The 17,966-nt window shown below is 38.4% G+C and overlaps 1 protein-coding gene across 1 annotated transcript; it reads left to right on the forward strand.

Annotated features, from left to right (window-relative positions):
- Nucleotides 1-1,021: 1,021 nt before the first annotated feature.
- Nucleotides 1,022-17,718, forward strand: LOC311005844 (uncharacterized protein). The gene is made up of 18 exons (XM_083998454.1): nucleotides 1,022-1,167; nucleotides 1,405-1,457; nucleotides 2,395-2,470; nucleotides 4,803-4,972; nucleotides 5,060-5,143; nucleotides 5,237-5,299; nucleotides 5,389-5,607; nucleotides 6,717-6,917; nucleotides 7,215-7,269; nucleotides 7,377-7,467; nucleotides 8,203-8,344; nucleotides 8,805-8,909; nucleotides 9,841-9,949; nucleotides 10,073-10,259; nucleotides 11,017-11,091; nucleotides 11,497-11,599; nucleotides 12,879-12,985; nucleotides 13,748-17,718. Exons 1-18 carry the CDS (start codon nucleotides 1,140-1,142, stop codon nucleotides 13,881-13,883), a joined length of 2,004 nt encoding a protein of 667 aa, XP_083854580.1. The 5' UTR covers nucleotides 1,022-1,139; the 3' UTR covers nucleotides 13,884-17,718.
- The last annotated feature ends 248 nt before the right edge of the window (nucleotides 17,719-17,966 follow it).

Here is a 17,966-nt window from a genome sequence, read left to right on the forward strand (position 1 = left end):
AGATCGTTTGGTTGAACAGATGGATCACTTCCTGTGTTAAAGAAAAGAGGAGTTATTATACTCTTCCAGTTCAAAGACAGTAGCAGTTCACTCCAAATCATCCAGAAGCTTGTAGTAGAAGTAGACGACTCCACTGTGCCTCGTTTATCTCTCTTGTGTCTTAAAAGTCAGTGTAAAATTTCACAGAAAGGGATTATAATTACTTTGTTGGTTATTTCTCACTTCCTTATGGTCACTTTGTGTTCATTTTGTCCATAGATATATACTGTCAGACAGTATATATATTTATGATTTCGTGTATATTTGTGGTTGATTGGTTGACTAAAACTAAATAAATAAATAAAATAAAATCATTTTTGTCCTGTACTTACCAGGTGCCTCTGTTTTTTATTCCCCCACACACCTGTTGCATTTAATTTATATTTTATACATACAATATAATCAAATTTGTCCTAAACTGAAGCTTTATAAAAATAACACGAGTTTCCCAGGCAGTACATTGGCACATGGTTAAATACCAGATAAGTTTATTTCAGTCTGATGCAATCCAATCCATCAGCCCAGTGACAAATCCTGGGTGTCACCCAGGAACTGACTATGTTTAGGTGTAAACTCTGTGTTGACTGTTGTAATTTATTGGTGAAGCATTTTGTAGTCATTTGATATGTATTTTACAAAAAAAACTTACATATGGGCAAAAAATAAAAGGCAAACACACTGAAATATAATCACAATCCACAGAAATCACAAAAAAATATTACATTTCGAGGCCAAATCTTTTCAATATCTGCTTTATCCAATAAAAAAACCCCACACATAAACACTGTATTTTTCTATTAATTGCCATTTTGCCCTCAGTTTTTGACTCTTCGCTGCATTAAACCCCGCCCCCTTTACCTTGATTGACAGACGGGACATCCAATCAGAACGCTGAACCAGAGCAACAGCCAATGAGCGTTGACGCTGTTGCCGCAGCCTGTGAGATTTGTCTCAGGGTATAAAAACTCACAAGATACCAAACACGGAAGCGAGAAGGGCGAACAGTCATCACTGTTTTAGTCACAGACATCAAGAGATACAGTCAAATTCAACGTCCAACGCAGCGTCTGTGTGTGCGAGAAGAAGATTAACTTAACACCATGTCAAGAAGACGGGACATTGTTAAAGGTCAATATGAAGCAAATGTTTTGTATTTCATTATCTTTGGTGCATCGCTGAGTTTCATTTACTGGGAACTCGACGTGTTACAGCAAGTTAGCTTCCCAGAGAGCTAGCACGCTAACATGGTCGGTCATGTAATGTAATGTAATATGTAATGTAACGTAATGTAATATACTCGTGCCAACCGGTGGTACAGTCACGTGAGTAGTGAATAACCACACCTGGTCTCTGTCTACCTGTCAGGAGGCGCACCTATCCAAAGAATCCGAGAAAACTCAAGACTGATGCACACACACGTGAGTATGATTCAAACCCCTGGAAACCTAAACTATTCTTTCCTCTTCCTTTTTTTTTTTTTTTTTTTTTGTAATTGTTTTAGCACAACAGGTCTTTCAGGTTGGCAGTGTACCTGTGGTGGTAAAGTGCCAACAGCTAGCAAGCTGGCAAGCAATTTTAATAGCCAGGCTGGATATGTGTTGCAGATATCTGTAATTCAGTTTTGCCTATAGTCAAAAAGAACAATTCAGATATCTGCAACTACATTGTTCCTATGCACAATTGTCATTTCAGATATCCACAACTACATTGTTCCTATGCACAATTGTCATTTCAGATATCCACAACTTCATTCTTCCTATAGGACAAATTATCTCACTTTTGCTCATGTATGGGGTTTGTTATTACAGATATCTTCAGTTCAGTTGCAGTCAGTTTGTGAATTATGTATATCTGTAACTGAATTACGACTAGTAGTAATTCCAGTTTGAGATATCTACAATTTGATTCTGACTAGTCATAATTCTAGTTCAAGATATCTTTGATTTACCTCAATTAAAGATATCTACATGTCGCTTTTCAGATATCTTAAATAAAGTTGATGATAGTTCATAGGTGAATTTCATTCCTGATTAGGAATGTTATTGTCTGATAACGCTGTAACCTAAATATAAATCCCAGTAGGCGGCAAGTCTCAACAGTACAATATCAATATGACCTACCAAATGTAAAAAAAATGAGCTCACACATACAAAATGATGAGAAACTTACAGAGTCTTCATCACTCACATGGAGCGGGAAAAGGTATTTACTTGACAGTTGCAGAGGAAAAACATGAACTATGAACTTTTTTAACTTTTGGCTGATTTTAAATGTTTTTTCACTAAAGTGTACAACTGATTATTAAACTATATATTACTGTGTGCATTTAAAGTTGTTGATCTGTCTTCATTTCAGGAAACGTTGGTGGATTACATAAATGGACGATTTCCTAACAACTCCATCATGAACGTACTCGCCACTGGCTTATTTGGTAAGGCCTTTAGCTGGATGTTTATTTATTTTAAAGTGATGACGGAGAAGAGAACTGGCGAGAAACCACCACCACTGTTTATTATTGGATTTAAAACCACCAAAATTAAACCGTTTTTCTTTTGTGTCTGATATCTGCTGCAGAAAAGAGAGAGAACATCATGTTGTTGTTGTAATTCCTGATAACCTGAAACCACTTTCTGCCCGAAAAGGCAATGGTAATTTATTTAATTTAAGAGATAAAACGACTCTCTTTGAGATGATGATGATAGGTGTTAATCAGCTGGTTGTTTCTGGAGCCATGCTGCTGAAATGACTGAATGTCATGAATGGGAAAAAAAAAACCCTGATTAGTTCAAACAGACATTATTTGGACAGAAGAACAACATTTTATTTTAAAAATATGGCCTCATCAATAAAACACATGGAGCAAAACCACTATTATTATCTGTACTTTTCTAGATGTGGACTTTGAATTGAAACTGTGACTGTGTGTTTCACAATCACAATCACAAGTACAGACAAGAAGAGCACAGACAGTTTTGATGAAGTACGCTGTTCTCACTCACTATCTACTAAGAAATAATGATGATGATACTGAACAACTACAGGGAGGTGATATTTGACCAAAAACAGATTTTCACCCTGTTCTTTAAATGTTGGCCCAAATTGGCCCATTGCCATAATCCCTATAGTCATAGCAGTAGGTTCGTTACCTTTAATTGTCGGTGCAAGCTATTTTTAGAACGGCGGAGCAGAGCCGCGAGCTGCTCAGAGCTACGCTACGGAGGCTCATGGGATTTCTTGGTTTCCCTCATCAAACTCATCAAATACACAATCCAACAACTCCACAACGCTCTGGTGGACAAGTTGTGACCTGCACATTCACCACGCTATGAGATAATAACAGAACGTTACCAGACAGAGTTGTTTTAGAGGTTAATACAGAGACTGCTTGCCGAAAAACTGCGCCCAACGGGAACGTGCATCAGCGGTTTTGCATCAATTTACCTCTAAAACTACTCTGTCTCGTAACGTTGTGTTATTATCTCATAGCGTGGTGAATGTGCAGGTCACAACTTGTCCACCAGAGCGTTTTGGAGTTGTTGGATTGTGTGTTTGATGAGTTTGATGAGGGAAACCAAGAAATACCATGAGCCTCCATAGCATAGCTCTGAGCAGCTCTGCTCCGCTGTTCTAAAAATAGCTTGCACCGACAATTAAAGGTAACGAACCTACTGCTAAAACTATAAGGATTATGGCAATGGGCCAATTTGCCAAAATGTTGAACTATCCCTTTAATGTCCGTAGCTGGAGAGAGATAACACCTCTGTCCAGGCAGGGATACATAATTACACCAGTAATAAACAAAATTTAATTATAGACTTGTTGTTATTAAAAATCTCTTTCATTTCAGACAATAAACCAAGTTACTCAACGAATGGCTTCCCCAGTTGTTGTTGTACCTATAGGAATTTACAACCTAGATCAGTTAGTAAACAAGGTTGCACATGTCATGGGTCATCCTAGTGTCCTTCCTCTGCCCCCAGGTTTATTGTAGTCAAATGTCTCCACTAATGGAGTTAACAGGATTGCAACATGGTCTTACTATAACTACTTCAAAGACTATGTTACCACTTATTACATTGGGGAATACCAATCACAGCAATTTTCCACCACAGTTTACTTTACTTGCTTCACACGGTTGCACTTATTTACATGATGTACACATAATCACCATACATGAAAAGGAGCAGGATGAAGAAAAACTTATACTAGTACCTTCCCTTCTCTATAGTTATAATGCATTGGCTTAATATCAACACCAATATTATACTCTATTTCAAAAAATTAAAGATGATGAAACAAGCAAAAATAGCAGTGGACACTTATTCTTCTCTTTCTCCTTCTTCTTTTTTGTAGGCGCTTATTTTTTCTTTTTTAAACATTTTATTAAACTGAGATATACTTGTTATACAACTTTTCAGTTCCTTGCTTTGTGAATGCCATAGTTTTACACCTGCAACAGAAATACACATTTGTTTTAAGCTTAGACCTTGCAAATGTATGTTTAAAATCAAGCTTCAATCCTCTTCCTCCAGCTTGAACAAGTCCTGTAAATGTTCTGGTAATGATCTGTTCTTTGCTTTATACATGATATATTATAAGGTCTGAAGATCTATTAGATCGACCACTTTCAATAAACCTGCAGAAATAGAAAATCTATTTGAGGCTTCTCTGTTGCCTCCCTTATGAATAACTCTTACTGCTCTTTCAGGCATGTACAGTACATTCACACTGGCTCTTTGTGTCTTTGTCTGTGTGTGTTTCAGGATATGATTTTCAGACGTATGACATGAGTCAAGACCTCATATTTTCTGACGAGGATGATGAGGATGAGGAAGACGACTACGACGGTGATGGCGATGACCCTTTTAATCCAAATATTGCAGCTCGCAAGTCTTTAGAGCCGCATCCACGAATTACACAACTCACTGACGAGGTAAGTTAACGCACTTATTCTGTTTTTAGGAATTATGAATTTCTTGAACATTCGATTAAATGTATTTATGTATTTATTTGCTTTCAGGAGGCAGATAGACACGCACAGGAGCTGATAGCAGAGGAGGAGCGACGTAAGGATAAAAGAGAGAGGAACAAACGTAAAAAAATGGTCAGTGTTGACCTAAGTCTGACGTTTAAATGAATGAGTGAAAGTTTTTATTTTGACTGCACCTCATAACATTTTTTTTTCCTTCTTTCATAGCGTAAAAAAGAGAAGAAGCGAAAAGAGAAGGAGAAGGAAAATGCATCTAAAGAAATTATACCTGTAAGTCTTTAAATTTCAGTGAATAGATAAATCAAAGCTAAACCTTTGCCAAGGCCGGTCTGATTGTTTCTAATGTAATTTTATTTCAGGAGGAAGAACAAGGAAAGTCCGACTCCTCAGAGAATCAGGACGAAAATCCTATTTTTGAAAGTAATGCAGAATCAAATGAAATTCCTGAATGTGATAAAAGTGAAAATAAACCCGCGGCTGCTGGAGGTGACGAAAGCAGTGGTAAAAGTAAAGAAGAAAATCTTGTGAAGATGAATAACAAAAAAGAGAAAGAGGAGGAGGAGAAAGAGGAGCAAAAGGTTTGTGGAGAATTTACATTTCAGTTTTTTTTTTTGTGGATCAAAATTACAATTTTTCTTTTTCATGTGCTGATGAACTTGAGAGGAAAAGGTGTAGAATTCCATTAAGACATATGATGTCAATATTCTGCAATTTAAAGGGATAGTTCAACATTTTGGCAAATTGGCCCATTGCCATAATTCCTAGAAGCTATTTTTAGAACGGCGGAGCAGAGCCGTGAGCTGCTCAGAGCTACGCTACGGAGGCTCATGGGATTCCTTGGTTTCACTCATCAAACTCGTCAAATACACAATCCGACAACTCCAAAACGCTCTGGTGGACAAGTTGTGACCTGCACATTCACCACGCTATGAGATGATAACAGAACGTTACCAGACAGAGTTGTTTTAGAGGTAAATGCAGAGACTGCTTGCTAAAAATCTGCCCCGGCTGGAATGCGCATCAGTGGTTTTGCATGAATTTACCTCTAAAACAACTCCATCTCGTATCGTTCTATTATCTCATAGCGTGGTGAATGTGCAGGTCACAACTTGTCCACCGGAGCGTTTTGGAGTTGTTGGATTGTGTATTTGATGAGTTTGATGAGGGAAACCAAGAAATCCCACGAGCCTCCGTAGCGTAGCTCTGAGCAGCTCGCGGCTCTGCTCCGCCGTTCTAAAAATAGCTTGCACCTACAATTAAAGGTAACAAACCTACTGCTATGACTATAGGGATTATGAAAATGTTGATCTATCCCTTTAATGTTTGTAGATGGAGGGAGATAACACCTTAGTCCAGGCCAACTTTTTGTGTCTCTCAAATTGTTTCCACACTGTCTTTTATTGTTTTAGAGTCAGTTTTATGTGACTTATGAATGCGTTTAGAGCACAAGTGAGGTTGGAGATTTAATACAGTAAGCGACACTAAACGCTGTGTTCAGTTTTCAATCTGAATCTGGTTTCACTCGTCTTTAAAATGTTTGCAGTGTCAGATCAATGCGTCTAGATTTGTTGCTGTCTATTCTACTAATCATCCATGATTTCAGGAATGACATGACTTTTTCATGAGAGTGCTTTTCAGAGGATTATCATAAAACAACCACCTTGTCTTTTTTTTTTACCACCCACAGGATTTGGATTTAAATAATTCATATGCTTCAACCGCTAAATCGGTGCCCGAGGAGAAGTGTAACCAGCCGCCTGCAAAAGACACAAAAGAGGAAAAAGTAAAATTACCAGAGGCTCAGGAGCTTAAAGAGGAAAAGCCAAAAATTGTGGAGAAAAATGAAGTTCAACAGCAAAAGGAGGAGAAACAGGAGCCCAGTAAAGAGGTGGGAACAAAGAAAACCTGCTATTTAACATGTTTACTGTGCAATTTTATCCAAAATTCAGAAACCTACTTCTTTGGGTATGTTTTCTTGAAAAAAAAAAGATAAATAAAAGTCTATTTGAAATAACCGTCCACTCTGAAACATAAGAACCCTTTTACAAGTCTCACTCTCATATCTTTTGAATAACAACCAGCTGGACCTGGTTACCTGGCAACATGCAAATTCACTGTTTGTTTCCCGGAGTTACTATTCATGCTTCAGACAATAATGCAGCAACGCTGTTTGTTTTGTTTACAGAAAACTATGGATCCAACTCTAGAAGAATATGCAAAAAGAAGTAGAGAGCTGGCTGGTAAGTTATATTTTCCATAAATGTTGTTTTTTTTTCTTCTGTTTCTTAAAACAAACATGGAAGTAATGTTACTGACTCGGCACAACCACACTTCCCCTTCCTTCCAGGCACAGGAAACCGCCTGGCTGCCTCCGGTCAGTACGACATGGCAGTGCAGTGCTTCACTGACGCTATTAAATTCAACCCAAAGGAATTAAGGTACGAACGAGGACCTTAAAAGACTTAAACCATTGTTATTTTTTTATTTTATTATCATTTAAAGCTCTCACACAAGCAGTTAAAGCAGCCGTTACCTTTCTGGCAGTTCACACAACACAGCACAAACATTTGAAAATCAACAACAGCGAGTGAAAGTGAGTGAAACGGGAACAAGACGTTTTTGATTCTTGAGTTTTTGATTTGAGTTACTAGTTACCTTCCCCAAAAAAGGAACTGAGTTAGTAACTGAATAGAATTACTACGTTATAGAAGTAACTCATTACCAGGAAAACTTACTACTTTTTTTTTTTTTTAAATGCACAAATATGTCGAATTACTTGGACTTGCAACGGGGGAAACGGTAACTTTTTTGTTTTATTGTGCTACTGAAAAAAGTAGTGCTGTTAGTAACACCTTTAATTTATACCACCGTTATTCCCATTATTGTATATCAGACGCATGAAACTCTGCAACCATTTTGTGGCCGCATTTGTTGGTCTGTTTTTAAAAAACTGTTTATTTCCTTTTTTTAAATTTATTATTTTATTTATATCATACACACACATACACAAACAAAGACACACTCACATGCATGCATACATACTGAAATTCCTACTACAATACTCAAAGTAATAATAAAAAATGATGCTGAACAAGTGAATACTAATAATAGATAGAAACAGTTCCAGAAATGTTGCGGGTTGCTCTAAAAACCGTTGGTGAATTATGTTTCAGGTTGTTTGGAAATCGGTCCCTGTGTTATGAAAGACTGCAGCAGTATGAAAACGCTCTCAGGGATGCTGATGTAGCACTCTCCATGGAGCCCAACTGGGTAAAAGGTTTATTCAGGAAAGGCAAAGCTCTGTGTGGGCTCAAGGTAAATCACTGCACCTGTATCCAGTTAACGCCGCTTATACTGTGCTGCTTCTGTTTTTATTACGTGCCCCCAGATACTTTGAATGAATACTCCTGATGTTTTCTTCTTGCTTATCGTTTTTTCTAACTGCCTCCGCATTTTCACAAACACATCTATAAAACATAAAGTCAAAGCCTAAACTGCAATACACAGAATACAGTAGATGTTTATTCCTAGGAATATGTGCCTTTGAAACTCAGCGTTATGTAGCCGAGGTCCTCTTCTTTAGGATATTTGTTTTTAAAGCAATTTATGCGGGAATACTTTGGATTGGTTTGAGATTGTTACTAAATATTAACTATTTATGTTGGACATTTTGGTTTTATAGCCTCTGCAATGAAAATTTCCATCATTACAAAGGTGTTGGTGCTTTTTAAATCTTTTACTTACTGCCTGTGATTTCTCCTTTTCCCCTCTGCAGAGATATTATGAGGCTTCACTGATCTACAAGCAGGTGCTGAATCTGGAAAGTTCGAGCGCTGAAGCCGTGCAAGAGCTCAAACGAGCACAGACATTACATCTCATGGTAGGAAACTCATGCAGAGCCCTTTACTACTAGATCAAATGTCATTTCCTCTTCAAAAGGAAAGGTTCCTGTAACTTTTAAATTAAATTGAACTTGAGAAATTATTGTGCACATGAGATTCATCTGAATACAGGAAGTTGCCAAACCAGTTTATATATTACTCACTTGTTTCTCTGCACAGTTTATATTAGGTTCAGTGACAAATGAATAAATATAAATAGTTTTAAAAGTATGCATCAGATTTGTATTCATGTGGATTTTATGTAATTTGAAATGACATTTGAACCTTTTTTTAAAAACAAAAATAAGATGCAGAATGCAGTGAAAATGTCAAATGTGTAACCACAATAGAATAATGATACATATGAAATATTTTATCCACCTACAGTGAATTAAAGTGTACTCATAAAAAGCATACTTTATTTTGAAAACATTATATTGAAATAGATTTTTTGCTGCATTTCTATATTTGAATTTTAATGCATTTTGGCAACACTGAGCAGGACATATCCTAAAAACACTGCTTGCTTTTTTTCTCAATAATTTCAGATAAATTATGTAAAATTTGTCAAGAAACATAGTGTTGCATTGCAAAAAGTGAATCACATTTATTCCACATTTGAGTCCAGATTTATTTACCTGTGTAAATACTCCGATTTTTATGAAAAAATACCCATTACACCACTTGAGATTACGTCATTGACCCATTAAACAGCCAAAACAGAGATTTCTATTAGGGTAAATGTAACGGATGTGAACTCACTCACCCATAAAGGACGTGCTAACCCGACCGCCAAGTGGTTATTAAACTCTTGGCGTAACGGCTACATAAAGACACACTACTGTCTGAGTCTAAGGTTAGATGTGGTTTCTTTAATGTCTGCACAGTTGTCTCACATCAGATTGTTTCTTTTTGCACATCCGTTTTTAGGAAATGGGTTTCAGCTGGGCACAGAGCACGGAGGCCTTGAAAGCTCACGCCACATTAGAGGAAGCGGTCGAAGCTCTGTTTTCTGGAAACGCTAACCAAGGTGCTGGAGGTAAATGTCACCAAATGCTTCCTCGGACATGAAAGCTGCGAAGACGACGGTCACATGACATCAGTGATGCCCTCCTGATGCCTGAACTTCTTTTGATGACTGTGATAATAACGCTCTCTCCAGATGCCGCTGCCAGTTCGGACGGCGCCGACCAGCCGGTGGTGCTGCTGGAGGGCGAGGACGACGGAGAGTGGGTCGTCCGACAGTCGGCGCGCACCAGACTGCTGCAGGTCAAAGACTTTGAAGCTCTGGTCCGGAGCAGGTCGAAGTCCCAGTCGCCGACCCCGCAATCAAGGAGTTCTGTGAAACCGTACGTTTACTGGTTTATTAGTTAGTCTCAGTCCACAGTACAACCTTAAAGGGATAGTTCAACATTTTGGCAAATTCGCCTACTGCCATAATCCCTATAGTCATAGCAGTAGGTTCATTACCTTTGATTATCGGTGCATGTTGTTTTGAGATGAACACAATGGAGGTGAATGGTACTTTCGCCTTTCCCTCATCAAACACACAATTCAACAACTCCAAAACGCTCTGGTGGACAAGTTGTGACCTGCACATTCACCACGCTATGAGATAATCATGTAACATTACAACACATGAAGCAAATACTCTGAACTACTACTACTACTTGCGCTCTGTAATGTAGTTCCGGCTGCATTTGCCTCTAAAACAACTCTGTCTCGTAATGTTACATGATTATCTCATAGCGTGGTGAATGTGCAGGTCACAACTTGTCCATCAGAGCGGTTTTGAGTTGTTGCATTGTGTATTTGATGAGTTTGATGAGGGAACGGCAAAAGTACCGTTCACTTAGCAGCTCACGTCTCATGCACCGATAATTAAAGGTAACAAACCTACTGCTATGACTATAGGAATTATGGTGATAGGAGAATTTGCCAAAATGTTGAACTATCCCTTTAACACAACTGATCTCCCATCCACTGTACAACCTTGAAAACTACTGCTCTGCAATAAAAGGTCTTTTTCAGGGTGATTTGTACCCAGAATGCAGTATCATATCATTTTTTAAAATGTTAATTCGTCTCCTCTTCTTCTGCCTGCAGGGATCTCTTCTCCATCTGGGTCGGATCTTTGGCTCCTGCCGTCACCTACGCGATACTTCACGAGCTCTTCAGCAGGTGAAGTACCGCGAGTCTGAGCTGCTTCTCGCCTCTCAGCGTCGTGTTTTCTGTTTGAGGATCTTGATGCTCAGCACTTTGTCACAGACAGATGCTGCACAAGTTCAGTTTGACAGTAGATGCAGAAAGTTCAAGCAAACAGGGAAACAAAGAATGAAAACACTGAAGTCTTTCATGCACGGAATAGACCTTTTCAGAGAGTATAAACAAATACAGGTGTTACCAAGGATACTAATTAAGGCTCCATTCCATTTAGTGTACCAGAGCGTTTTCTAATGAGCCACACCTGTCTTTGTTTATACTCTCTGAAAAGGTCTATAGAATAAAAAAAAAGTTATTTCATAAGTGGAGCTTTAATTCCTGGATTATCAAACTCATATCTCTGTTTCTCTTTCTCTTTTCCAGAGTTGGGGCAGTCTACAGTATCAAGATGCTGCTGGAACAACAATGTGCCTTTGTGAACTACACGAGAAAGGAAGACTGCGACAGAGCCATTCAGTCTTTTAATGTAAGTGTCTTATGTTTATTTACTGGTGGAGGATCAAAAGAAACACGTTGTCTGGGGCGACATTTGTCAGGGTTTGGTCGGTAATTGACACGGACATGAAGCAGGGACGAAGATGAAAGTGAACATCGGTATCTGTAGCTGTAGCTGACATTACATTAGCATATTTTATGAGCTTTCAATGGGTCTTGCTCTCAAGTCATTAAAGTGTGTGTATGTAGTGTTAAAGTCACTCTGTCTTCTTAAATCCACTTTGAACTGGGTTTTCCCGATGCATCATGTTTGATCAGCTGCAAACAGGAACAGTAAAGACGTCATTGCTGCTGTTGTGTTGGGATGGATCCTGTTGGACGACACTCAGGGAGTGGTTCAGTCTGTGTGACTCATGAATAATGAGCAAACCTTTCAGCTGGAATCACAGAATAAAGGTTTAAAGAAATACTTTAATTTAAAGGGGGAAAAAAGTGTAGATCCCCTATATATTATAATGACACAAAGGAAGACTCTTCCTGTTATAAGTGCAAAGTTTACAATGTGAACCTGAGAGTATTTTTGGTGTACTCAGTCGCTGGCAGACTATAGAGCTGTCTAAGTGGAGCAGGAGGTTGGAGGATATATTTTTGATTGTATGTTATTAAAGCAGTGACTGACATCTGCAGCTTTTCTTTCTTTGAAAGTTTGTCTGCTTCTCTGAAACCGTACCGTTATTTTCCCATCATAAGAAAAAGCCTTTTTTTCTATTTTCCAGCGGTCGGCCTAAAGAGATGTTCAAAAAGATTCACCACAAATTCACTCGACGTTTGTGTTTTTCAATAGTTATTTTACACTATGCAAGGAAAATATTTTGTTTTATTATGTAAATTAAAGTTATCAAGTGTCAGGCTTCTCTGCTTTAGTTGTTGGTTCACACTCGTCCACTGTGACTGACCTCTTGGCACAATAATAATAGTTGTTGAGCCGCAATGAATAAAACAGAAGATGAACCACTTGATTGGATTTATTATTAAAAATAATCACAATCCAATGTCTTTTGTGTTTTTAACACATGCAAATATGCTACTTTGTGTCTTGAGAAGCTGATATGGACATATTTTTTCTATTTTCTGACAATTTCTAGATAAAATATTTAGATTATTTGCAGAAAATAATGGATAAATTCTTTTTTTTCTATTTCTTTTATATTTACAGCAGTTTAAATTGGAAATTTCTCTCATTTAGTCATTCAAATGATATCTTCACATTCTCAGTTAATAATAAACATGAACTGTCTTCCTTCCTGCAGGGCATGGTGCTTGAGGGGGCTCCACTGGCGGTTCGATATCCCAGTAGACACCACAACGACCCGGGCACCTTCAAATCAGCTTTCACTGATCCGTTTCCACACTCAGCGTAAGAACATTTCCACTGTTTCAACTGAACATACTGTATCTTCGAGTCAATAATTATTCAAAAGGGAAAGAAATCCATATTTTTCCCCCTTAAGCCACATTTTATATGTTTTTCATTGTATTACAGTTTTAAAACTCGCTGGATGGAAATGTCACACAGGCTGGTTGCCAGAATGTTTTTTAAAACCTTGATAACACTTTATTTGACGCCTATCTCTATAATGCATTGTAACCATACTTATAATGAGTTATAATGCAGTTATAGCACTGTATAACTATAGTTATAAACACTCATAAATGATAATGCAATACCATTAAGCATACAACACATTATAGAGCATTATAACTCTACTGTAATACCTGACATTATAAGCTATTATAAAATGCTCTATGATGTGTTATGCTTATTGTTATAAAGCCTTATGATAATTTATGAGTGTTTATAATGATAGTTATAAACGTTTATAAGCCAATTATAACACATTATAACTATATTTATAAAGCATTATCTATGTGGGCATTGTCAGAGAGTTACTAACAATTATAACGTATTATAATACCAGACCTTATAAGTAATGAAAAAATGCTTTATAGTGTGTTATGATTATTGTTATAAAGCATTATGATCATTTATGAGTGTTTATAGTTATGTAGTGCTGTAACTGCATTAAATCATTTCTACACGTTCAGCATAAAATATTACAGGGCGTTTTGCATAGAAAAGCATCTTGAAATGTTTTTTTTTTTCCTCCTGTGGTTGCAGCCCGTACAAGAAGGAGTGTTTCTTCTGGAGGACCACAGGCTGCACGAGGCAGGACTGCACCTTCAGACACGTCCCGGAGAACAAGAACATCGACAAGGACAAATTCACCGGACGTCTGGGACGTATCAACATGTAGGAGATCAGAAACAACGACAAACACTGAGGTTTGACACTAGTGGCGCCGGCCCGCTTCGGTTCTTGTGACAATTCAACTGCTAATCATAACAAAGACAAAAACTGTGTCTTACATTCTGTTAAAGTTTTTGCACCGTGACGGCCCACTACTGTTGCATGAGTACAAATCCATATTGCTGTATTATAGGAGTAATTCATGTGCCTTTTTCTTTTTTATGGATACATTTAATATGTCCATCAATCCTTTGCAGTTTTTTGTCAGGGATTATAATCTGTTTAAAGATTGTGTTAAAATTCTTAAGGTTTTACTTTGTTGCATTTTTAAAATTGATTTAACAGGTTTTTCTGTTGCCTCTCTCTCCGTCACCACCAGGTGGCAGCGTTGCTTTTATCCCTGAACTTTAGGGTACCGGTTTAATTTAAAGGCTCTGATTGAATGGTTAGGGGAGTGTTGGATGTGTCATATCTTATTTTGAATATGTAAATGTGTATATATTCAGATTGTTGGCTTTGTTTTCTGTGTGTGTGTGTGTGTGCATGGTGTGACAAATGGTTTAGTTGTATAAATTTGCTCAGTCTGGGATCTGATGTGTTTAAGTTGAGCGATGATGTTTGGATGCAAACTGTGATACAGGAAGTGCCCAGTGTTCGTTTGTTTTTTCTTATCACAGATGAACCAAGAGGGGAATTAAAGCCTCAAGTCTGAATGTGTTAACGTTTGCACCACACACACACACACACACACACACACATTAACATTAACATATACAGTAAAAGACCAAAGACTGGGGGTGTAGGTGGCGTAGTATAGATAAGCCTGGCTGTGACTCAGTATGTGGCATAATGGAGTCAGTCTTGAGGCTAAAGCACGATTCAGGAGCAGGGTTTTTTTTATAAGCCTCAGTGTGTGCACCTCGGTGTAATTTGGGATATCACTGTGAGGGCAGGACGAGCCAGGAATTGAGAGTGAGAGAGAGAGTGAGAGACTGTGGCTCTTTGCCGTCCCATCACCAAAACACCACCAGATTAATCCCGGCAGCAGCTGTGTATCCTGTTGCAGTGTCCTTGAGTGAGAAGCCCTCCAGTCTTCGGTTCGCCTGAGTTTTTTTTTTTTTTCTTCTCTTTTTAGAGTGCCGCTTTAAAAGCCTGAAAAGTAACTATTGTCCCTGAGATTTTTATCTAAAGCGAAGTTCCTCTAAGCCTTTAAAAAAAAAAAGCCTCGTTTCAGTTCAGTCTCCCCGGACTTGTGTCTCCTCGGCGTTAATGTGGGTGGGATTTGCGTAGATCCCTCTGTGCCGAAGCCCACAGCAGGTTTTTGTTGTTTGACTCGAAAACGGTCCAAGGTCACTTTTTTTTTTCTGTGACTCCTGTTACGCAATGTTTGGGGTGTGAATTACAAAACCTTCCCAAAGAGCTGAATAATTACCTAAAAACGAGAGAAAGAGAGAGAGAGAGAGGGGGAAAGTAGTCGAGGCGTTTAGCTGTGAAAAGTGCTTAGTCTCGACCTTACAGGCAGAGCAGCTGTACTAGTGGGCATTAATTGGCCGATGGTGGCATACCTCACAAAGCCCTTTTGATCTGAGGGAGATCTGAGAGCATGAAAGGCCTGTAACACTAATAACATGAACTCTGGTTGAACCCATAGGCAGCGCTGGGTGCATGTGGTTGATATATCACCAACCTGCAAAAATGGGTCTATATGTAATCTTATTGGTCTGCTTGGCTTTGTCCCCCCCCCCCCCCCCGCACACACACTAGAAACCTGATCAAATGCAGATAAAGGGCCGATAAGAGCCGGGGGTTCACAAACTGGCTGGAATCAACATCCCACCACTCTGAGCCGGACAAAGCCAATCCCTTTATTTAACTAAAGCAAACACCAGGAAGATTAAGTGCATCTTGTTAAAAGGCTGCCGGCTTGTAGAGCTTTTAACAGATTTCTCTTTTCTCTCTCTCTCTCTCTCTCTACCGACAGGAACAAGGGGGGAAAAAAAACATTATAACAGAAATTAAAAAGCGGACATGACACGTCGCTCTCCCACTCTTCGCTCCGTGATGTATGGCTACGCTGCTAAAAAATATCCTCCTCACTCCTCCTGAGACGTTTTCCAGGCAGTAATTAAATTCTTTTAGCGCCGGGATACATAATCTAATTTTTATTCTAATTCTGTGGTTTCCCTCACGCTGGTAAATAAACCATTGATGTGACAGGAGGGAGTAGCTGAGTCACGCTGTATATCAACAGTCTGATTTGCTCCTCAGGAAGCCAAAATAAACGCTCCACTGCAGCTTTGCAGCTGCTCAGCCTTCAGGCCTCTCCGCTCGAACCTCATAACCTCTCCAGCCGGGGTTTGCTGCTGTTTGCGTGTCCTCTCTGAAGGAGCGACACTTCAGATAGGTCAGAGTGTGGTGTTTCGGAGCAACACACCAAAGTTTATCTTGCATGTTTAAAGTTGTTTTTTTTTGCAGTTTATCATCATTCGGACGTGTACGTGTGATTATAACACATCCACACTATCCTGAAGATGGCTTTTTGAGTGTTTTCCAATCTAATTTAATACCCTTAAGTGTGTTTTTTATTTCTTATAAACTTTAATTTATTTAATAAGGAATATTTACTGATGGAGAAATATGTTTGTTGCAGTTACAGATTCACCCAGACGTGTTATAAACTGGACAATCATTTAAAAAAAAAAAAAACTGTCCCATAATGAGCGTGATAGTTGAAATCAACAAGATGTAGAGATGGAGGACTCACACACACAACACACAATGGGGGGAGGCATCTGGTTCTCTGCAGCCTCTTCCCAATGCTGGCTGGATTCCTTTGTTGTTCTGTGAAATGAATACAGTAATTGTCACAATGAGAAATTGACCTTCCCCGTTAATCTAGACAGAGGCCCCCTTAACAAGTTAAAATAGCGCAAACCCAATTAGGGAATTGATTGCTTGCTTTCATTTTCCTTCATTTGCATCAGGGTCATATAGAGAAGATAAATTAATGGCTGCTCTTTTGTCCACACTGTCGTTCCCCCGCTTGCAGAGTATCTAATGCAAAGAAATGAGCGGGAGAGAAGTCTTTTGTCTCCCCTTGACCAACTCATCACCGATAATCTGCTGTACAGAAGATTAGAAAGAGCCTCACTGTGTCACACTGCTGTGAAAATACATTAGATTTTATGTTAATGAGATAATTTGATGCACCACTGAAAGGACAAATCAGTGTTTATTCAAATTAAAACGTCTTTATTTAGTCGTGACTAGACTGAGAAAAAACTGAGCAGAGCAAAGTGAAAAACTATCACTGGAAAAGAAGAAGAAACACTTATCTACAAAAGAATCAAGCTGTGATTCTTGGACACAAATCACACTTTTTTGGGGGGTTTCTGTTTTTATTAATCGGTAAATCCATGATGCACTTTATTCATACAAACCGATCTTCTACTTTTTATCAGATTTTGACTACTGCATGCGAGTATCTCTTCAGTATTGTTGATATAAAGCACTTCCCAACACCTAGGTTACAGTTGTGTTAGGATTAGACTTCTCTAATTAAAAGGTGTGGGTCTGTCATTCCTTTAACTCTGTTCATCTCTCTAGAGGAAATATCGGGTCATAATAAGGAAACTTCACTGTGCCACTGCATTGAGAAGACAACACATGTTTTCAGTGATGATCTCCTGCTATAACATCTCTTACAATAAAGAAAAACAATGTTGTCAATCCCAGTCAGTGTGGTTTATTATATATATTTTATAACACTAGTTAACCTTTATATTTGACTGATTTTCATTTTACGACTATTTCATAGTGGTTTAGCTAGAGCCTTCAAAATTGGTAAAGGTTCATCATTTTTCATATATTTTTGAATTCCAAACCATGGGGTGTTGTGTGCGAATAGCCATTTCACTCCATTTCCTCATAGACTTCCATTCATTTTTTTAAATAATGGAAGTCTATGGGAGCCATTTCTTTAATCTGACACTATAGAAAAACTACAAACCCCAGGAAATCAATGTTGCTACTCATCAATGACATATCCAATAACCCCCTTTTTTATGTGCTTTTTTTCACCACTTTTTTT

Source organism: Trachurus trachurus (assembly GCF_905171665.1).
Source record: "Trachurus trachurus genome assembly, chromosome: 22".
Taxonomy (NCBI): domain Eukaryota; kingdom Metazoa; phylum Chordata; class Actinopteri; order Carangiformes; family Carangidae; genus Trachurus; species Trachurus trachurus.